Source organism: Heterodontus francisci, chromosome 9, assembly GCF_036365525.1.
Source record: "Heterodontus francisci isolate sHetFra1 chromosome 9, sHetFra1.hap1, whole genome shotgun sequence".
NCBI classification, from domain to species: Eukaryota; Metazoa; Chordata; class Chondrichthyes; order Heterodontiformes; family Heterodontidae; genus Heterodontus; species Heterodontus francisci.
The window spans coordinates 5,358,784-5,381,903 of NC_090379.1; the positions used below are offsets into that span (position 1 = coordinate 5,358,784).

At 46.8% G+C, this 23,120-nt stretch overlaps 1 protein-coding gene across 1 annotated transcript in view; it reads left to right on the forward strand.

Annotated features, from left to right (window-relative positions):
- The window catches only part of LOC137373553 (nesprin-2-like), a 105,662-nt gene that overhangs the window by 16,543 nt on the left and 65,999 nt on the right, over positions 1–23,120 (forward strand). Inside the window, exons 7-8 of the mRNA XM_068038483.1 lie at positions 7,855–7,995; positions 21,501–21,662. Coding sequence (XP_067894584.1) covers positions 7,855–7,995; positions 21,501–21,662 — 303 coding nt within the window. The remainder of the gene's footprint in view (positions 1–7,854; positions 7,996–21,500; positions 21,663–23,120) is intronic.

Sequence of the window (23,120 nt, forward strand, 5' to 3'; positions counted from 1 at the left end):
ATTGATCCATGTCTTTCTAAGTGAAGAATTATCCTGTTCCTCAGAATTTTCCCATCACTGAGGTTAGGCTAACTGACCTGTAATTACTCGGTCTGTCCCTTTCTCCCTTTTTAAACGATGTTACAATATTAGCTGACCTCCAGTACTCTGGTACCATGCCTGTAGCCAGAGAAGATTGGAAAATAATGGTCAGAGACTCTGCTCGTTCTTTCCTCGCTTCTCTTAACAGTCTTGGAAAAATTTCGTCCAGGCCGGGGGATTTATCCACCGCCAAAGATGTTAAACCCCTTAATACCTCCTCTCTAAATTAATTGCATTTAATATTTCACACACCTCCTCCTTGATTGTAATGTCTGTATTGTACCTCTCTTTTGTGAAAACAGTCGAAAAGTATTCATTAAGAACCATACCCACATCCTCCGCCTCCACACACAGGTCCCGAATAGGATCTACACTTTTTTTAGTTATCCTTTTGCTCTTTACATATTTATAAGAATTCCTTTGAGTTTTCCTTGGTTTTCCTTGCCAATTTTTCATGTCCTCTCTTTGCTTTCCTAATTTTGTTTTTAATTTCACCCCTACACTTTTTCTACACTTCTGTTTTTCCCTCGGTATTGTCATAAGCTTCCCTTTATTCTTTATCCTTTCCTTGAACTCCCTTGACATCCAGGGTGCTTTGGATTTGTTTGTCCCACCCTTCACCCTTTTTCTTTAAGCAAACATACTTGCTCTGAACCCTCACTATCTCTTCCTTGAATGCCTCCCACTGATCTGGCACTGATTTACCTGTAAGTAGCTGTTTCCAGTCCACTTCTGCTAAATCATATCTAAGCTTAGTAACATTAGCTTTTCCCCAGTTGAGAACTTTCATTCCTGGTCTGTATTTGTCCTTTTCCATAACTACCTTAAATCTAACTGAATTATGATCACTTCCACCAAAGTGCATCCCAACTGATCCCCTTTCCACCTGCCCAGCTTCATTCCCTAAAACTAAGTCCAGAACCACCCTCTCTTGTTGGGTTTGCTACCAAAAGTAGTTATTTTTTGTAATTAGTATAGTCTGGAGCTTTGCAAATTTTATTTAGAAACTCGTGCTCAGGAGGTGAACGTGTGCTATATTTACTGACTAAAAATCTTCTCCTAAATGTATTTTAAGAATTCTCCCTCTGTGCCTTTCACACTAATTCTATCCCAGTTAATATTAGAATAGTCAAAATCCGTCACATTACTCCCCTATTGTTTTTGCACTTCTCAGAGATTTGTCTACATATCTGCTCTTCTATCTTTCTCTGACTGTTTGGGGGTCTATAGTACACTCCCAGTAATGTGATTGCCCCTGTTTTATTCTTCAGTTCAACCAATATGGCCTCATTTGATGATCCTTCTACTATATCGTCCCTCCTCACAGCTATAATTGTTTCTCTAATTAATATTGCGACCCCCCCCCCCTCCTTTTTTATTCCTCTCTCTACTTTGTCTGAAAACTCTGTGACCAGGAATGTAATCGCCTGACTTCGCCCCTGTCTCAGCTCATCTGCTGCTGAAGCCCTCATTCATGCCTCCATGAACTCGAGCCTTGACTATTCCTGGCTGATCTCCCACATTCTGCCCTCCTTTGTCTTGTGATCATCCAAAACGCTTCTGCCTGCGTGTATCCTAACACTCACCAAGACCCGTTCCCCTGTCACCCATGTGCTCGCTGACCTAGATTGGCTCCCAGTCAAGTAACACCTTGATTTTAAAATTCGCACCCTTGTTTTCAAATCCCTCCATGGCCTCGCCCCTCCCTATCTCTGTAATCTCCTCCAGCCCCACAACCCTCTCTATCTCTGTAATCTCTCCAGCCCCACAACCCTCCCTATCTCTGTAATCTCCTCCGTGGCCTTGCCCCTCCCTATCTCTGTAATCTCCACCAGCCCCACAACCCTCCCTATCTCTGTAATCTCCACCAGCCCCACAACCCTCCCTATCTCTGTAATCTCCACCAGCCCCACAACCCTCCCTATTTCTGTAATCTCCACCAGCCCCACAACCCTCCCTATCTCTGTAATCTCCTCCGTGGCCTCGCCCCTCCCTATCTCTGTAATCTCCTCCAGCCCTACAACCCTCCCTATCTCTGTAATCTCCTCCAGCCCCACAACCCTCCCTGTCTCTGTAATCTCCTCCGTGGCCTTGCCCCTCCCTATCTCTGTAATCTCCACCAGCCCCACAACCCTCCCTATCTCTGTAATCTCCACCAGCCCCACAACCCTCCCTATCTCTGTAATCTCCTCCAGCCCCACAACCCTCCCTATCTCTGTAATCTCCTCCAGCCCCACAACCCTCCCTATCTCTGTAATCTCCTCCAGCCCTACAACCCTCCCTATCTCTGTAATCTCCTCCAGCCCCACAACCCTCCCTGTCTCTGTAATCTCCTCCATGGCCTCACCCCTCCCTATCTCTGTAATCTCCACCAGCCCCACAACCCTCCCTATCTCTGTAATCTCCTCCGTGGCCTCGCCCCTCCCTATCTCTGTAATCTCCTCCATGGCCTCACCCCTCCCTATCTCTGTAATCTCCACCAGCCCCACAACCCTCCCTATCTCTGTAATCTCTCCAGCCCCACAACCCTCCCTATCTCTGTAATCTCCTCCGTGGCCTTGCCCCTCCCTATCTCTGTAATCTCCACCAGCCCCACAACCCTCCCTAGGGCGGCACAGTGGCGCAGTGGTTAGCACCGCAGCCTCACAGCTCCAGGGACCCGGGTTCAATTCTGGGTACTGCCTGTGTGGAGTTTGCAAGTTCTCCCTGTGTCTGCGTGGGTTTTCTCCGGGTGCTGCGGTTTTCTCCCACAAGCCAAAAGACTTGCAGGTTGATAGGTAAATTGGCCATTATAAATTGTCACTAGTGTAGGTAGGTGGTAGGGAAATATAGGGACAGGTGGGGATGTTTGGTAGGAATATGGGATTAGTGTAGGATTAGTATAAATGGGTGGTTGATGTTCGGCACAGACTCGGTGGGCCGAAGGGCCTGTTTCAGTGCTGTATCTCTAATCTAATCTATCTCTGTAATCTCCTCCGTGGCCTTGCTCCTCCCTATCTCTGTAATCTCCACCAGCCCCACAACCCTCCCTATCTCTGTAATCTCCTCCAGCCCCACAACCCTCCCTATCTCTGTAATCTCCTCCGTGGCCTCGCGCCTCCCTATCTCTGTAATCTCCTCCATGGCCTCACCCCTCCCTATCTCTGTAATCTCCTCCATGGCCTCTCCCCTCCCTATCTCTGTAATCTCCTCCATCGCCTCGCCCCTCGCTACCTCTGTAATCTCCTCCATGGCCTCACCCCTCCCTATTTCTGTAATCTCCTCCATGGCCTCGCCTCTCCCAATGTCTGTAATCTCCTCCATGGCCTCACCCCTCCCTATCTCTGTAATCTCCTCCATGGCCTCACCCCTCCCTATCTCTGTAATCTCCTCCATGGCCCCACAACCCTCCGAGATCTCTGCGCTGCTCTAATTCTGGCCTCTTGAGCATCCTCGATTTTAATCGCTCCACCACTGGTGATCACGTCTTCAGCTGCCTGGGCCCTAAACTCTGGAATTCCCTCCCTAAACCTCTCCACCTCACTTTCCTCCTTTAAGATGCTCCTTAAAACCTACCTCTTTGATAAAGCCTTTGGTCATCTGTCCCAGTGTCTCCTTAAGTGGCTCAGTGTTAAACTTTGCTTTGTAACGCTTCTGCATAGTACCTTAAGGCATTTTAAGGTGGGATATAAATAGAGGTTGTTGTTGTCACTTGTGGGGGAGACCAAAGCTGCTGCTGTCGTTGCTGAGTTTGCTGTTAAGTTTTCTGGGCTTGTTGGAATTGGTGGCATTGATTAACATTAGCAGAGGATGTGGTGTGGGTCATGACACCTGATCCTGGAGTGGTTCAGAGGAGGATAAGTCCCCTCAGTCTGGTTGTCTCCTAACAGCAAAGCCTTTTAGTTAGAGGAGAGAGATGGGGGCAAACTGAATGAAGAAGATGCTTCCCTCCTCACTCCAGTACCAGCTGGTGTTTTCAGTTGAACTGATACCAGTTCGCACCAGTTGTCAACTTGGAATTGCAGTCCTGGTCTGTCATGTAATTGAATCACAATAACGAATTGGCAGCACATTTTATACTCTGCCCAATTTTCTTTACCATCTATCGGGGTACCAATTCACTATCTTCCAATGGAAATTCAATCATCAAATTCCTTTTGTATTTAATAAGATTACTGGAATATTATATGGATCTGAGGATTACAATTAGTATCCTATAACTACATAGCATATTACTGGGCTTCCATCCAACGTAATGTAAGGTTAGTTTGTTGGGACGATCTAGCCATAAGCATTTCCTGTGATAAATTGAGCAGCGCCATCTTTAATCCTGGCAGCTGCCTGAACGTCGCAGACACTGACGTTCCAGTGGAAGAGGCTGCATTTGCGCATGTGCAATCACTGCGCCACCTAGTGGTTGCATTGTCAGCGAACGCAGCCTTATCCATTATGTTCATTCAGTGTTACAGCAATCAGTGTACTGTTCATTCAGGATAGTATGAGTTATATCAAATCTAGCAGAATTTGAATTCTCCATTTGTCTGGGAAAAACACTCTGAGAAACAAGTTTAAGGAAAGCTGAACAAATTTTATTGTGAAAGCACAAAATACACGTTTCCACAAATTTAAACTTATTGCATTTTCAGCTGCTTATTTAGAACCTGGGTCTTCTCAGTTATATAGCTGCTGAAACCTTGCAGGTTCTTTTGAGACAGCCTCCTCACTCAGCCCCTTCATTCTTAGGTAATGGTGGAAAGAGGAATGAGAGAAAAAAATTAAGCAGTGACTCATTGAAACCTTCTCAAAATGTAGTCGAAAAGGGACATCCATGAAGTATTTTTTAAAAAATAGATTGGAAACATGGAAAATGTACTGAAGAAATTTGCAATTTTAAAAAGTGCTTGTAAGTTGTTAACTTTGACAGCACTGAGTTTCCTCGACAGGGGTGGGTGGGTCTGGGGTTTCACCTGGGGAGATGTATCCCTGGCATTTATGAATCGTGGGCACACACTTCTACAGATGGAGCTGTCCCTCAACACAGCCACACACACTCATTCACACACACTCACATTGACACACACACTCAAATACACACACACTAGCTCACTCACACACATGCACACATTCACACACGAACACACACACATATACACTGATGTACTTTCCAGCAGCAGTCCCTGGTTGGAAGGAGGCTGGACTGAGTTGCTGCCCCCTCTCTAGCAGGGGCACTGACACTGTTTTCTGCACTCCAACTGCTGCAGAGGGCTGAGATCAGTTAACGCAGCACAAGGCCGCAAATGGAACCTGGGACTTTGGTGCCCTGCATAGCCCAGCGGTGCAGACTTTAGCTGGAAGTGAGTGGAGGCCTCAACTTCTTTCATCCAAGTTGATTAATGGTGGTGAGGAGAAGTCTGATTACTGTCACATTATAAATTGGATGCCATACTGACTGCAACAACTACCGTGGAATCTCCCTGCTTAGCATAGTGGGGAAAGTCTTTGCTCGAGTCACTCTAAACAGGCTCCAGAAGCTGGCCGAGCGCATCTACCCTGAGGCACAGTGTGGCTTTCGAGCAGAGAGATCGACCGTTGACATGCTGTTCTCCCTTCGTCAGATACAGGAGAAATGCCGTGAACAACAGATGCTCCTCTATGTTGCTTTCATTGATCTCACCAAAGCCTTTGACCTCGTCAGCAGACGTGGTCTCTTCAGACTACTAGAAAAGATCGGATGTCCACCAAAGCTACTAAGTATCATCACCTCATTCCATGACAATATGAAAGGCACAATTCAACATGGCGGCACCTCATCAGAGCCCTTTCCTATCCTGAGTGGCGTGAAACAGGGCTGTGTTCTCGCACCCACACTTTTTGGGATTTTCTTCTCCCTGCTGCTCTCACATGCGTTCAAGTCCTCTGAAGAAGGAATTTTCCTCCACACAAGATCAGGGGGCAGGTTGTTCAACCTTGCCCGTCTAAGAGCGAAGTCCAAAGTACGGAAAGTCCTCATCAGGGAACTCCTCTTTGCTGACGATGCTGCTTTAACATCTCACACTGAAGAGTGTCTGCAGAGTCTCGTCTCATTGCTGCCTGCAATGAATTTGGCCTAACCATCAGCCTCAAGAAAACGAACATCATGGGGCAGGACGTCAGAAATGCTCCATCCATCAATATTGGCGACCACGCTCTGGAAGTGGTTCAAGAGTTCACCTACCTAGGCTCAACTATCACCAGTAACCTGTATCTAGATGCAGAAATCAACAAGCGCATGGGAAAGGCTTCCACTGCTATGTCCAGACTGGCCAAGAGAGTGTGGGAAAATGGCGCACTGACACGGAACACAAAAGTCCGAGTGTATCAGGCCTGTGTCCTCAGTACCTTGCTCTATGGTAGCGAGGCCTGGACAACCTATGTCAGCCAAGAGCGACGTCTCAATTCATTCCATCTTCGCTGCCTCCGGAGAATCCTTGGCATCAGGTGGCAGGACCGTATCTCCAACACAGAAGTCCTTGAGGCGGCCAACATCCCCAGCTTATACACCCTACTGAGTCAGCGGCGCTTGAGATGGCTTGGCCATGTGAGCCGCATGGAAGATGGCAGGATCCCCAAAGACACATTGTACAGCGAGCTCGCAACTGGTATCAGACCCACCGGCCGTCCATGTCTCCGTTTTAAAGACGTCTGCAAACACGACATGAAATCCTGTGACATTGATCACAAGTCATGGGAGTCAGTTGCCAGCGATCGCCAGAGCTGGCGGGCAGTCATAAAGGCGGAGCTAAAGTGTGGCGAGTCGAAGAGACTTAGCAGTTGGCAGGAAAAAAGACAGAAGTGCAAGGGGAGAGCCAACTGTGTAACAGCCCCGACAAACAAATTTATCTGCAGCATCTGTGGAAGAGTCTGTCACTCTAGAATTGGCCTTTATAGCCACTCCAGCCGCTGCTCCACAAACCACTGACCACCTCCAGGTGCTTACCCATTGTCTCTCGAGATAAGGAGGCCCAAAGAAGACTTCCTACATTATAAAGGTGACTACATTTTTAAAAAAGTACATCATTAGCTGTGAAACCCTTTGGAACATCCTGAGTTGTTTATTTTCCTGGGGCAGTGCAGTGTTTAATGTGTTTGTGTGACATTCCTGTCCTACATTTGAACATGATCAGGGTTATCTGGAGTAGTCGGACTTGTTTAACTGGTGCTCCTGGCAGGAAGCAGATTGAATTCTCCTGATAAACAGACCAATCGTCCTCCCTGGCCTATGGTTCTGTCCCTGTCCCAGCTCATGACTCATTGTAAATATACGACTGTGTTACACCTCACATCCTGTCACACTGGCACACTGCCAACATTGGACTGGCTTGTCCAACCCCTCACAGGAGTGGCTCAGCCAGGTAGACTTTGAAGGTTTTATTTAAAAAGGAAGTCTGAGTTTCATTTTGACAAATCTTTTCTCCTTTCCTTTTTTTCTTGTGCCTCTCCTTCCCTTAATTCCTCCATCCTGCTGTCTCGCTCACTCCCTTCCTTCTTCCCTCCCTCTTTCCTTCCCTCCTTCCCTCTCTCCTTTCCCTCCCTCCCTCCCTCTCTCCTTCACTCCCTCCCTCCCCCTCTCCTTCCCTCCCTTTCTCCCTCTCTCCTTCCCTCCCTCCCTCCCTCTCTCCTTCCCTCCGCCTCTCCTTCTCTCCCTCCCCCCTCCTGTCCGCCCTCCCTCTTTCCTTGCCTCCCACCCTCTCTACCTCCTTCCCTCTCTCCTGCCCTTCCTCCCTCTCGCCCTCCCTTCCTCACTCCTCCCCATAGCTGCTGGAGGACCTCCATGTCTACCGAGAGCGAGCTGCAGCGCTGGAGCGTTGGTTGGACACGGCCCCGGAGTCGCTGGGAGGCAGTGGCTGTGACCAGGAGATGCAGCGAGTTGTGGAGGAGCATCTGCTACAGTCACAGGTAAGAGTTCATGGGTCACACTTTAGTGCATTTGCCTCTCCTCACTATCCTCCCAGACACCCCACCCCTCCCCCAGATACTCCCACTCCTCCCCTCCTCCTCCTCGCCCCCTCCCCCATCCCTCCACTTCCCCATCCCTTTTCCCCATTCCCCTCTCCGCATCCCCCTTCCCCTCTCCCCCCATCCCCCAACACTCCCTCCCTCCCGATCTCCTGTGCAGCTTTCCCATCGATTGGCAACAATTGCCTCATTGGAGTCAGGTGGGAGATGGGGGGGGGGGTCAAAGTTCAACATGTCTCCTCCCACCTAAAATCTCCAGGATCATGGACTTGGCACTGCGTCGCTGTCAGGTGAGAGATAAGGGTGAAAGGCCAGCGTCCAACCTGTGCTCTTGTGAAGCAGGTTTCCTTTCGTATTTGTAGGCATTATTCTTTTCTCTCTCTCCCTCTCTCTTCATTTGAGTGGCAAGGTTCAGGCCAAAGTTCAGAACCTCTCACTATTTGTGGGGTGCGGTCAGGTCCAGCCAGTTCCCTCCCCTGGCCATCAAGCTCCAGAATGACCAGTCACAAGGAGAGGGAACAATGACTGGATCAGGCTCTGTGGCTAGTCTCTGACATTCTGTTTACATCAGACGTGCTGCCTGCGCTGATCAGAGACTCACAATGGACCACGCTCTGTTTGTTCTTAACCTGAGACTGAGCCAGAGACGCAAGTTAATATTTAAACAAGCACAGGTTCAGCCAGGCTGCAGTCAGAGTCTGTTCATTAGACTAGTCTGTAGCCCAGGGTTACCAACTCTGGTTGGATGTATTCCAGGAGGTTTGATCATGTGACATTTGATCAATAAAGTCAACTTATATTTATTTATACAGCATCTTTAACCAGATCAAAACGTACCAAGGTGCTTCAAAGGAATCTTATCAGATAAAATTTGGCACTGAGCCACTTTGTTTTATTTTTCATGGGATGTGGGCGTCACTGGCAAGGCCAGCATTTGTTGTCCATCCTTAACTGCCCTTGAACTGAGTGGTTTGCTCGGCCATTTCAGAGAGCAGTTAAGTGTTAATCACATTGTTGTGGGTCTGGAGTCACATGTCGGCCAGACCAGGGAAGGACGGCAGATTAAAGGCCTGCTCAGGTCGGGAAAAAGAACCCAACCGATTCACAGCGGAGCCGAGCCCGACCCAGCCCGACTCCCTCCAAATTCGCCCCGAGCCCGACCCGACCCGACCCGACCCGACCCGACCATCCGGCTGGGAAGCTGCAGGAAGCTGCAGCGCCTGCGTGATGACGTCACTCGCTCACTGCCCAGACTCAGCTTCATCCCAGACTCCCAGCTCAGTTAAGTTTTTTATTTTTCATACTTACCAGCAGAGCACTTACCGTGTGTGTCCGGCCCGACCTGACCCCGAGCCCGACACAATGTGGTCGGGTCCCATCGGGTTCGGGTCGGGTAGCAGGCCTTTACAGCAGAGTTCCTTCCCTAAAGGGCATTAGTGAACCCGATGGGTTTTTACAACAATCGAAGAGGGTTTCATGACCACCATTGCTGAGACTAGCTTTCAACTCCAGATTATTTTATTAATTAATTGAATATATTAATTGAATTTAAATTCCACCAGCTGCCGTGGTGGGATTTGAACCAGTGTTCCCAGGGCATTAGCCTGGGCCACTGGAATACTAGTTTAGTGACATTACCACTATGCCACCATCATCCTCGTAAGGAGATATTAGGACAGGTGCCCAAAATCTTGGCCAAAGAGGTAGATTTTAAGGAGTGTCTTACAGAAGAAAAGTGAGGCGGAGAGGTTTAGGGAGGGAATTCCCGAGCTCGGGGCCCAGGCAGCTGAAGGCACAGCCACCAATGGCCACCAAGGGTTAAAATCAGGGATGGACAAGAGGCTGGTGCAGGTTAGTGCAGAGATCTCGGAGGCTTGTGGGGCTGGAGGAGATTACAGAGATCGGGAGGGATGAGGCCATGGAGGGATTTGAAAACAAAAATGCGAATTTTAAAATTGAGGCATTGCTGGTCCTGGAGCCACCATAGGTCAGTGAGCACAGGGTCAGAGGTCAGCAGCCACCATTGTCCATGGTCAAAATTTTGAGGTCCATGGTAATTTTAAATGTCTTGCCTCAAGCCTTTAAACTTGCATTTTAAAATGTCCTAGCAGCTAGGTTATCTTAAACAAAGTGATTCCTGACAACGCAGCCGGCCACTGATGTCATCAGGCTGCGCCAAGGTGTGCACATGCGCAGACGGGCTCCTGCTCTCTGCCCGTGCGCTGCGTTCCGACTTGCCAGGACTGGTTAGCGCATGCGCCGATGACATCGTCACGTGACGTGTGCATCATCGGGCAACGTGCCTGGTCAGCCTCTGCGCATGAGCTTTACGTGTACAGCAATGCAACGCTATCGTATTCACCCATGTGTCAAGCTCCACTCCCCCCCTCGCTGCTCTCTCAGGCCGCTCCGCTCTTTCGGCTGCTCCGCTCCCCACCGTCCCTGGCCCGCTTGTTCCCCCCCCCCCTTTCACTGTACCGGTCTGCTGCACCCCCCACCCCCCCCTACCCCCTGGCCCCAGCCCGCTCCACTCCCCCGCCCTGCTTCCTCCCGTCCCCGGCCCGCTCGCTCGCTTTCCCCCTCCCGCCATTGTGTGCTGCCATGTGTTTAGGTTAGGTTGCCTTTGTATGATTATTTGAGCAGCGCAATCTTTAATCCTGGCAGCTGCCTGACGTCGCAGACTGTGACGTTTCAGTGGCACAGGCTGCATTTGTGCATGTGCTACTGCAGCGCCACCTAGTGGTAGCGTTGTCAGCAAACGCAGCCTATTTTAAATCACAAATTTAAAGGCTTGGATCAAGACATTTAAAATTACCAGGAGCGAAAGTAATTAGAAAGGATTGGGATCATCGAGGCATCAGGCGATGTCCTAGAACATGAAGTGGCAGTGTGACAAACGATAGTGGGAAATGCCCCCAAAACATCCTTCTCCAATTAAATTGGGAATCAATTAAACAGGAACCATTTCAAATGATCTCCACTATCACTTTAGGTGAAAGTGCCTCGTCCCCTCCAGTGAGGGATGAAAGGTCAGCTTCCAAATGTAGAAAAAAATCATTCCGGCTCAGTTCGAGAACAATAAACCATTAAATAAAATCCATAGGAGAAAAACACACATTTTTCTATTTCTATCACCTGTGTCAGTATATTTGATAATTGAGGAAATCGAGCGGAGGTACAGTGAGACACGGATGTATTTGAACAGATCTTTGTAATATTGGTACAGTGTTAGTACATTTATAGAGTAATTGCTGTGGGATAGTGAATGCTCTAGAAATATGAACAATAGACAGCAACACTACACAATCAAAAGGAAGCAGTGTGTTAGATGGTAGTCATTCTGTTTCAGTTTATTTTCATTCCGGGGCGTTCCATTCCTATCAGTGTCTGGAAAGGAATTATCAGATAGTTCAAAAGAGAAAGACCATTGCTCAGGTCAGGCTATTCTAGAAATATCAGTGCAATCTAGTTCCAACTTTGATCTGTTTGCAAAGGGAAATAGTTATTTAAGGTGGGATATTCCAATGGATAATAATACTTATTAATTTAGATATGCAGTTCTGCAACTCTTTTGTATTTTAATGTGCAAGTACTTTATAAATCGTCACAGCCACAAATCAATAATGCATTTTTTAAAAGATTATTTATTTGAACAAATAAGAATGTTTGCTTTCTGCACAATTTTGGGGCATATTTTAGGAATTTCATTTCACAAAGGAAATCCTGTGTATTATGTAGTCTTAAAGTATACAGATGATTTTTGACCAGTGTAAATCCACATCAATTTAGAATAAACATACTTCATAAGCTCTTACTGGCAGGTGGTTTTGATATTTATGTTGAGAAAGGCTTTTCAGCTTTAAGTCGGTTTTCTTTGGCTCATTGTTAGTCAGCACTGAGGTCCTGTGATCCAGAGGAAATTGAAGATCAGTGGGAATCATTGAAAGATCAGACACAAGTTTACTGTAACTACTAAATCAGAAAGGGTTCATTGAGGAAATATGAGTAACATTTTTGTCCCACTTTTTTGTGGATTTGGTAGTCAATGATATTGAATTTGTTTTGGATGTGATTACAAATATACTTAATGAAGTACAAGAACTAGGAGTCGACCGTATGGCCCATTGAGCCTGCTCCACAATTCAGTACGATCATGGCTGATGTTAGGATTCAACTCCATTTTCCTGCCTGCTCCCTATATCTCTTGATTCCCTGAGAGACCAAAAATCTATCTATCCCAGCCTTGAATATATTCAATGATGGAGCATCCACAACCCTCTGGGGTAGAGAATTCCAAAGATTCACAACCCTTTGAGTGAAGTAATTTCTCCTCATCTCAGTCCTAAGACTGTGCTCCTGTGTTTTAAATTCCCCGACCAGCAGAAACAATCTCAGTGTCTACCTTATGCAGCTCCTTAATCTTGTAACTTTCAATTCGATCGCCTCTCATTCGTTTGAACTCCAGAGAATATAGACCCAATTTACTCAGCATCTCATCATAGGACAACCCCCTCATCCCAGGAACCAATCTTGTGAACCTTCACTGTACCGCCTCCAATACAAATATATCTTTTCTTGAATGTGGAAACCAAAATTGCACACAGTACTCCAGATGTGGACTCGCCAAAATCCTGTACAACTGGAGGAAGACTTCCTTATTCCTGTACTTCAATCCCCTTGCAATAAAGACCAACATGCCATTTGCCTTCCTAATTACTTGTTGTACTTGCATATTAACTTTCTGCATTCTTTGTACAAGCACACCCAAGTCTCTTTGAGCACTAACACTTACAAGTTTCACACATTTTAAAAAATAAACTACTTTTTTTTTATTCTTGCGACCAAAGTGAATAACTTCACACTTCCCTACATTATACTCCATCTGCCATCTTGCTGCCCATTCACATAACCTTTGCAGCCTCTCTGTGTCCTCCCCACAGCTTACCTCTCCACCTACATTTGTATCATCAACATATTGTCGAGTTCTATGAGCAGATGTTTCTGTTATTTTGCAAAGTATTTAAGCAGAGGTTAATGAATGATAATGGTTGGTTTTATTCTCAAAAAGAGAATTGAGGAGTAATTGAAGCAAGAGATGAGCCGTGAACATTTTTTACCTTGAGGTACCTATTCCAGTATCGAATTTGCTGGGCCATTCACTGTAGCTGTAAGTGGATAATTCAGGTTTCAACATTTTCATATCAGGCAAACAATGTTGCCCAACTGTTTGTGTGTTGGTAATTAATATTGAGTTTGTTGTTTTGGATATTACTTTTCTGTTCTGGTTTTGTTTGTAAATTGAAAAAAAAAGATTAGTTTTTGCTCCAGAAATCGGTGCCAGGAATGAGTAGACAGATTATTACATACAAGTGATCTGGTAGACCAAAGGAGTGAGTATCAATGAATGATACAGCCATGTTTCCACCAGACCAGAAGCAATGCAAGTTCTGTCTTAAACAGGCCCATGGGTTCTGTTTGCTTTTGTCCTGCTGACTAATAGTTGTAATGCAATCTCCAACATGTTTGATACTAGACTGGGGGATTTGAGCTAATTAAAGAACTTGGTGCTTTATTCAGCTCTCCATCCAATACACAACATAACAGAATGTCTATTGTAACTAAAACTGCTAACATATTGACCTAAATTATGTTTTACTCAGTCAGGCTTTGCTTGGGGTTGTGCACGCATTGTTTATCAAAAATTAAAAATCTCATTTTTTTCCTACTCTTTTTTATAGAAAGAAATGATAAATTAATGGTTGGCTGTCACTTTATATATGATTCCCTTTGAATGGCGTCCTGCTGTGCTGTAAATAACTCTATTAATTGTCCCATGTCCGTGGCTGACTCAGTAATTTTGTTAAATGTCTGGGGTGCAACATGTTGGTGCCTATAGTAAAAGCAAAATACTGCAGATGCTGGAAATCTGAAATAAAAACAAAGTGCTGGAAATACTCAGCAGGTCAGGCAGCATCTGTGGAGAGAGAAGCAGAGTTAACGTTTCAGGTCTGTGACCTTTCATCAGAACTGGAAAAAGTTAGAAATGTAATCGGCTTTGAGCAAGTGAAAGGGGGAGGGGGGAAGAAGACAGGGCGGAGGGCAGGAGAGATTAAATGACAAAGATGTCACGGAGCAAGGGTAAAGGAAGTGCTAATAGTTGTATTAAAAGACAATGCATTAGTCCAGAGAGTGTTACAGCTCTGTACAAAAACAAAAAGCAAGTGACAAACAGGTTTAAGACAGGCCCATGGTTAACAAATGAATTTTTTTTTTAAAAAAAGCAATTATGCTCTGAAATTGTTGAACTCAAAGTTGAGTCCAGAAGGCTGTAGAGTGCTTAATTGGAAGACGAGGTACTGTTCCTTGAGCTTATGTTAGGGTTTACTGGAGCATTGCGGCAGGCCAAGGAGAGAAATGTGGGCATGTGAACAGGGGGTGTGTGTTGAAATGACAAGCAACCGGAAACTTGGGGTTATGCTTGCAGACTGAGTGGAGGTGTTCTGCAGAGCAGTCACCCAATCTACGTTTGGTCTCCCCAATGTAGAGGCATTGTGAGCAGCGAATACAGTATACTTTTTTTTATTCATTCATGGGATGTGGGCATCGCTGGCTAGTCCAGCATATATTGCTCATCCCTAATTACCCTCGAGAAGGTGGTGGTGAGCTGCCTTCTTGAACCCCTGCAGTCCATGTGGGGTAGGTACACCCACAGTGCTGTTAGGAAGGGAGTTCCAGTATTTTGACCCAGCGACAGTGAAGGAACGGCGATGTAGTTCCAAGTCAGGATGGTGTTTGGTTTGGAGGAGAACTTGCAGGTGGTGGTGTTCCCATGCATTTGCTGCCCTTGTCCTTCTAGTTGGTAGAGGTCACGGGTTTGGAAGGTGCTGTCTAAGGAGCCTTGGTGCGTTGCTAAATTGAAGGTAGTACAAGTAAATTACTGCTTCACCTGAAGGGAATGTTTGGGGGCTTGGATGGTGAGAGAGAGAGAGGATTTTATGTTGGTGCCTATAGAACCATAGAAAAATTATGGCACACAAAGAGGCCATTCAGCCCATCGTATCTGCGCTGGCCGAAAAACTAGCCGTCCAATCTAATCCCACCTTCCAGCATCTGGTCCGTAGCCTTGCAGGTTACAGCACTTTAGGTATCCCTGCATAAGAGTGATAGGTTAATGAGACTTGGTGTGAGTTAGGACATGGGCAGAGAATGGATGACCTCAAGTTTATGGAGAGTGGAAGATCGGAGGCCAATCAGGAGCGCATTGGAAAAGTCAAGTCTAGATGTAACAAAACCATGGATGAGGATTTCAGAAGCAGATAAGCTGAGGCAGGGGAAAAGTCGAGTGATGTTATGGGGGTGGAAATAGGTGGTCTCTTTGATGGAACAGATATGAGATCAGAAGCTCAGCTCAGGGTTAGATATGACACCAAGGTTGCGAACCGTCTGGTTCAGCCTCAGACGTTAACCACAGAGAGGGATGGAGTCGGTGGCTAGGAAATGGAGTTTGTGGTGTGGATGAAAGCTTTGTGTGGTGATTTCGGTCTTCCCAGTATTTAATTGGAGAAAATTTATGGTCATCCATGACTGGATGTCGGACAAGCAGACAGAAAATTTTAGAGGCAATGGAGGGGTCAAAAGAGGTGGTGATGATGTGGAGCTGGGTGTCGTCAGCGTGCAAGTATTTTTAGATGATGTTACCGAGGGGCAGCAAGCAGATGAGAAATGGGAGGGGCCAATGGATAGATCTTGGGGGACACCAGAGCCAATGGTGTGGGACAGGAAGTTTCAGCTTGAGATGAACATACAAAATTGATGGCTAAGAAAAGGTCAACTGGTGCATCAAGCCTTCCCCAAAACAGCTGGGAATGGAACCAGGTGATGCTTCATCCCGTGTCTAGATTGCCACCTCTGGACATGTCTCTGGGGGTTTGACCCCCTGCTTCAAGCTGTGCTGCCATTGGTTGCCCGATATGTCCATCATCGTAATAACTAACCTTCCCCAGCCAATTGGAAAGAGAGAAGTCACTTTGCTACCCAATTGGATGATTCTTGACTGTCAGTTGAACAGCTTTTTATTTCCCATCTCCTATATTTTTATAATTTAATCAATTAAAGTGTTCAAAGAAAGTTGACAAAAACACAAGTGTTTTGTTGATTCAATAACCAGAAATTGAACTGGACTAGTCATATAAATACCGTGGCTATAAGAGCAGGTCAGAGGCTAGGAGTCCTGCGGCGAGTAACTCACCTCCTGACTCCCCAAAGCCTGTCCACCATCTACAAGGCACAAGTCAGGAGTGTGATGGAATACTCTCCACTTGCTTGGATGGGTGCAGCTCCAACAACACGCAAAAAGCTTGACACCATCCAGGACAAAGCAGCCCACTTGATTGGCACCCCATCTACAAACATTCACTCCCTCTACCACTGACGCACAGTGGCAGCAGTGTGTACCATCTACAAGATGCAATGCAGCAACTCTCCAAGGCTCCTCAGACAGCACCTTCCAAACCTGCGACCTCTACCAACTAGAAGGACAAGGGCAGCAGATGCATGGGAACACCACCACCTGCAAGTTCCCCTCCAAGTCACACACGATCCTGACTTGGAACTATATCGCCGTTCCTTCACTGCCGCTGGGTCAAAATCCTGGAACTCCCTTCCTAACAGCTCTGTGGGTGTACCTACCCCACATGGACTGCAGCGGTTCAAGAAGGCAGCTCACCACCACCTTCTCAAGGGCAATTAGGGATGGGCAATAAATGCTGGCCTGGCCAGCGACGCCCACATCCCATGAATGAATAAAAAATAATAATTTTTCTCTCTGGCTGCTCACATCATTGTCTGGGAGATTAATCTTTAATTCCTGGAGACTCCAACCAACCCATCAGCACATCATAGTTGACATCTTAGAGCAACTCAAAAATGACCCAACTCCTTATCTCCTCCCTCCACGCACCCAGCTCACAGATGCTGGATCAACAAGCTTAGAGAATTCAAAATGTGGAAATGAAAATCTAAAAATAAATACAGATAGTAACAGACTTGAGCCCCTGACACAATTAATACAGACAGTAGATGGAGATAGAGAACAGTATACAGAGAAAGTTATAGAGAGACAGATAAAAGAGAGACAGCTGTCTCACACATTAAGACACAGTACCAGACGGAGGTACTGACTGGTGCTTGTGTGAGACCCACATAAAGATTGTCAGAGATTATCGACATCACCCAAGTGTTAAGATTCCACCATGGTCGCTCAGCTCCTGACCTCATTACAGCTTTGGTCCAAACATGGACAAAAGAGCTGAATTCCAGAGGTGAGATGAGAGTGACTGCCCTTGACATCAAGGCAGCATTTGACTGAGTATGGCATCAAGGAGCCCTAGAAAAACTGGAGAGAATGGGAATCAGGGAAAAAACCCTCCGCTGGCTGGAGTCATACCTAGCACAAAGGAAGGTTGTGGTTGTTGGAGGTCAATCATCTGAGCTCCAGGACATCACTGCAGGAGTTCCTCAGGGTAGTGTCCTAGGCCCAACCATCTTCAGCTGCTTCATCAGTGACGTTCACTCCATCATAACAACAACTTGTATTTATCTAGTGCTTTTAATGTAATAAAACACCCCAAGACACTCAAAGGTCAGAAGTGGGGATGTTCGCTGATGATTGCACAATGTTCAGCACCATTTGTGACTCCTCACATACTGAAGCAGTCTGTGTAGAAATGCAGTAAGACCGCGACAATATCCAGGATTGGGCTGATAAGTGGCAAGTAACATTCGCGCCACACAAGTGCCAGGCAATGACCATCTCCGACAAGAGAGAATCTAACCATCTCCCCTTGACATTCAATGGCATTACCATCGCTGAATCCCCCACAATCCCCCACAATCCCTCACAACTTCGAGGGCTGAAGGGCCTGTACTGCGCTGTAATGTTCTATGTTCTATGTAATCAACATCCTAGGGGTGACCATTGACCAGAAACTGAACTGGAGTAGCCATAAAAATACTGTGGCTACAAGAGCAGGTCAGAGGCTAGGAATCCTGCAGCGAGTAACTCACCTCCTGACTCCCCAAAGCCTGTCCACCATCTACAAGGCACAAGTCAGGAGTGTGATGGAATACTCTCCACTTGCCTGGATGGGTGCAGCTCCAACAACATTCAAGAAGCTCGACACTATCCAGGACAAAGCAGCCCACTTGATTGGCACCCCATCTTCAAACATTCACTCCCTCCACCACTGACGCACAGTGGCAGCAGTGTGCACCATCTACAGGATGCACTGCAGCAATGCACCAAGGCTCCTCAGACAGCACCTTCCAAACCCACGACCTTTACCAACTAGAAGGACAAGGGCAGCAGATGTATGGGAACACCACCACCTGCAAGTTCCCCTCCAAGTCACACGCCATCCTGACTTGGAACTATATCACCGTTCCTTCACTGTCGCTGGGTCAAAATCCTGGAACTCCCTTCCTAACAGCACTGTTGGTGTACCTACCCCACATGGACTGCAACGGTTCAAGGGCAATTAGGGATGGGCAACAAATGCTGGTCTTGCCAGTAACTCTGATATCCTATTTCAAATTTTAAAAAAAGCCATCACCAGAGGAGAGCAGAGAAAAGTCATAGAATCATAGAATGATTACAGCACAAAAAGAGGCCATTCAGCCCACTGTGTCCCTGCTGGCTCACTGTCAGAGCAACTCAGCTAGTCTCACTCCCCTGCCTTTTCTCTGTAGTCCTGCGAATTTTTCCTCCAGATAATCATCCAATTCACTTTTGAAAGCCACCACAAAGATTGAATCTGCCTCCAACACACTCTCAGGCAGTGCATTCCAGATCCTGACCACTCACTGCATGAAATAGTTTTTTCTCATATCGCGCTTGCTTCTTATGCCAAAGTATTTTTTAAAAAACTTAATTTCCAAGCTCTCCAGGTTATTTATAAATTAACGGTTAAAAATATTTAGTTCATTAAGGGATAATTTAAGTTCCATCTTTCTGTTTCACTTCTTCCTTCTGCCACACAAACTGGCTCTCTCTCACTTACTCTCTCTCTGTCTCTCTGTCTCTGTCTCTGTCTCTCTCTGTCTCTGTCTCTCTTTCTCTTTGTCTCTCTGTCTCTCTCTCCCTCTCTCTCTCTGTGCCTCCCTCTCTCTGTATCTCTGTGCCTCCCTCCCTCTCTGTCTCCCTCTGTTTCTCTGTCTCCGTCTGTCTCTCTGTCTCTGTCTGTCTCTATCTCTAACTAACTTTCTCTGCCTCTATCCCTGTCTCTGACTCAATCTCTCTCATTGCCTCTAACTCTCACTCTGTTTATCTCTGCCTCTGTTTCTCACTCTCTGCCTCTAGTTCAGTCGATGTCTCATTGCCTCTATCTCTCTCAGTCCTTGTCACTCTCTGTGACACCCTTGTCCATGCCTCAGGCACCCCTTCCCCTTCCCATGACATGTTTCCACACTAGAAAGGGTGTAAAGACAGTCCCAGCAACTACAGGCCAGTTAGTTTAATATCAGTGGTGGGTAAGGTTTTAAAAACAATAATCGGGGAAAATATCAATGGATACTTAGAGGTTTGAGTTAATTAAGGATAGCCAGCATGGATTTGTAAAAGGCAGATCATGCTTGACTAAATGATTTTTTTTTGATGAAGTAACAGAGAAGGTTGATGAAGGAACATAGGAAATCGGAGCAGAAGTAGGCCATTCGGCCTCTCGAGCCTGCTCTGCTATTCAACCAGATTACACCTGAACTTCTACCTCAACGCCATTTTCCTGCACTATCCTTTGATATCTTTAATCTCTAGATATCTATCGATCTCTGTCTTGAACATACTCAATGACTGAGCCTCCACAGCCCTCTGGGGTAGAGAATTCTGCAGATTCACCACCCTCTGAGTGAAGAAATCCCTCTTTATCTCAGTCCTAAATGGCCTACCCCTTATTCTGAGACTGTGTCCCCTGGTTCTCGAACCCCACCCCCAGCCAGGGGAAACATCCTTCCTGCATCACCCTGTGGAGCCCTGTAACAATTTTATATGCTTCAATGAGATCCCCTCTCATTCTTTTAAAGGGAATGCGGTGGATGTTGTTTATATGGATTTTAAGAAAGTGTTTGATAAGGTGCCACATTAAAAAGCTGGTTAACAAAATAGAGGTTCATGGAATAGGAGGGTCAGTGTCCAATTGGATTAAAAAAATTTGGCTTAAGGACAGAAAACAGTGAGCCGTGGTAAATGGTTGTTTTTCAGACTGGAGGATGGTAGACAGTGGTGTCCTTAAGGGTCAATGTTGGGAACACTACTTTTTTTTGCTATATATAAATGACTTGGACCTTGGAATACAGAGTAGAATCTCAACATTTGCTGAATGTATTTAGGTTTTTGATCTGTGTAAGTTGCTTGCACAGATCAGGAGAACCTTGTGTAGATATTCCTGCAGGAGGTGTTGACCTCTGTTCCGACCACGCTTAAACAGTGGGGCTTGCAGACTGCGAGAGGAGGGAAATTAATAGATACTTATTTAAAAATGATGAAAAGGTCAATTTAATAAAGTGCCTGGGGAATTAATTTCTCCTGGCCCAGATCTGCTGCCTGGTAATAGTTTCTGAGAAAAATACAGAAAGATTACATTAGCAGCACTCAGAAAACATTGTGTTCTTATTGAATTCATTTCTCAGTCCCTTGCTGCTGCACAGCCTGAGCTATTAAAGTAACCGTGGAGCTCTAATCAGCTCCTTTAGATGCATGGTCTGTTGTTAGCTTATTCTAGAGCCTTGTGTTGCACTGAAAATTGATCTTTGAACTCGGATCTATCTCACCAAGGGGATGGAGGGACGTTTGCCAAGGAACTGAAAGCACGTTGGTCCGTGCACACAGAACATTATGTTACTGCCTGTTCATTATCTTCTGTCTGAGGGAGACGCATGCTAGGGAGAGTTCCAACATCCGATTATTTTCTCTTTCATGTCAGCCGTCGCTCAGTGGGTATCTGTCTCACTTCTGAGTCAGGAAGTCATGGGTTCACGTCCCAGTCCAGAGTCTTGAGCACAAAATCCAGGCTGACCCTCCAGTGCAGTATTGAAGAAATGCTGCTGAGCAGCAGGTCCTGTCTTTCAGCGGAGATGATGAACAGAGGCCCCCGTCTGCTTTCTCAGGTGGACGTAAAAAATCCCATGATGCTATTTCAAAGACGAGCAGGGGAATTATCCCCGGTGTCCTGACCAATGTTTATCCCTCAGTCAACATCACAAAGACAGATTATCATGTTGCTGTTTATGGGAGCTTGCTGTGCACGAACTGGCTGCTGCACTTGCTGCAGTTCAACACAGAATAAACTTAAGAATACCTGATTGGCTGTAAAAGTGACTCAGGGCTGTCCTGAGATTATGAAAGGTGCTACAGAAATGTAAATGCTTCTTTCTTTACTGCCCCCTCCTCACAGAGAATGCTGCTTGAGATTGAACAGAAGGTTTGCGAACTGGCAAAGGCAGGCCAGAAGGGGGGCAGCACTGTCCAGCCTGAGCTCGAATCACTCTCTCTCCGCCTGCGGACATTAAAAGACACCCTGGTGAATTACCAGGCTAAGCTGCAGAGTGAGGCACAGGTACAGTCAGAATGTTACAATTCACAATCTAACACCCTCATACTTCAAAACAGCACATTTGTTTATATGGTGTTTTACATGGTCCTTTATACACTGTGTCCAGAATTCCCAAATGTCTTCCACATATCCTACTGTTCCCCAATCTGTCTTCTCCCTGATCTCACTGTCCCCCAGTGTGCATCTCACTGTCTCCCAGTGTGTATCCCACTGTCCCCCAGTGTGTATCCCACTGTCCCCCAGTGTGCATCCCACTGTCCCCCAGTGTGCATCCCACTGTCCCCAGTGTGCATCTCACTGTCTCCCAGTGTGCATCCCACTGTCCCCCAGTGTGCATCTCACTGTCCCCCAGTGTGCATCTCACTGTCTCCCAGTGTGTATCTCACTGTCCCCCAGTGTGCATCCCACTGTCCCCAGTGTGCATCCCACTGTCCCCCAGTGTGCATCTCACTGTCTCCCAGTGTGCATCCCACTGTCCCCCAGTGTGCATCTCACTGTCTCCCAGTGTGTATCTCACTGTCCCCCAGTGTGCATCTCATTGTCTCCAAGTGTGCATCCCACTGTCCCTTAGTGTGCATCCCACTGTCCCCAGTGTGCATCTCACTGTCTCCTAGTGTGCATCCCACTGTCCCCCAGTGTGCATCTCACTGTCTCCCAGTGTGTATCCCACTGTCTCCCAGTGTGTATCTCACTGTCCCCCAGTGTGCATCCCACTGTCCCCAGTGTGCATCCCACTGTCCCCCAGTGTGCATCTCACTGTCTCCCAGTGTGCATCTCATTGTCTCCCAGTGTGTATCCCACTGTCCCCCAGTGTGTATCCCACTGTCTCCCAGTGTGTATCCCACTTTTTTTTGATTCGTTCGTGGGCATTGCTGGCTTTTTAAAAATTATTCATTCAGGGGATGTGGGCATCGCTGGCCAGGCCAGCATTTATTGCCCATCCCTAAGTGCCCTTGAGAAGGTGGTGGTGAGCTGCCTTCTTGAACCGTTGCAGTCCATGTGTGTTAGGCACACCCACAGTGCTGTTAGGAAGGGAGTTCCAGGATTTTGACCCAATGACAGTGAAGGAACGGCGATATAGTTCCAAGTCAGGATGGTGTGTGGCTTGGAGGGGAACTTGCAGGTGGTGGTGTTCCCATGCATTTGCTGCCCTTGTCCTTCTAGTTGGTAGAGGTCGCGGGATGGAGCCTTGGTGCATTGCTGCAGTGCGTCTTGCAGATGGTACACACTGCTGCCACTGTGCGTCAGTGGTGGAGGGAGTGAATGTTTGTGGATGGGGTGCCAATCAAGCGGGCTTTGGGGAGTCAGGAGGTGAGTTACTCGCCTCTGACCTGCTCTTGTAGCCACGGTATTTATATGGCTACTCGAGTTCAGTTTCTGGTCAATGGTAGCCCCTAGGATGTTGATAGTGGGAGATTCAGTGATGGTAATGCCATTGAATGTCAAGGGCAGATGGTTAGA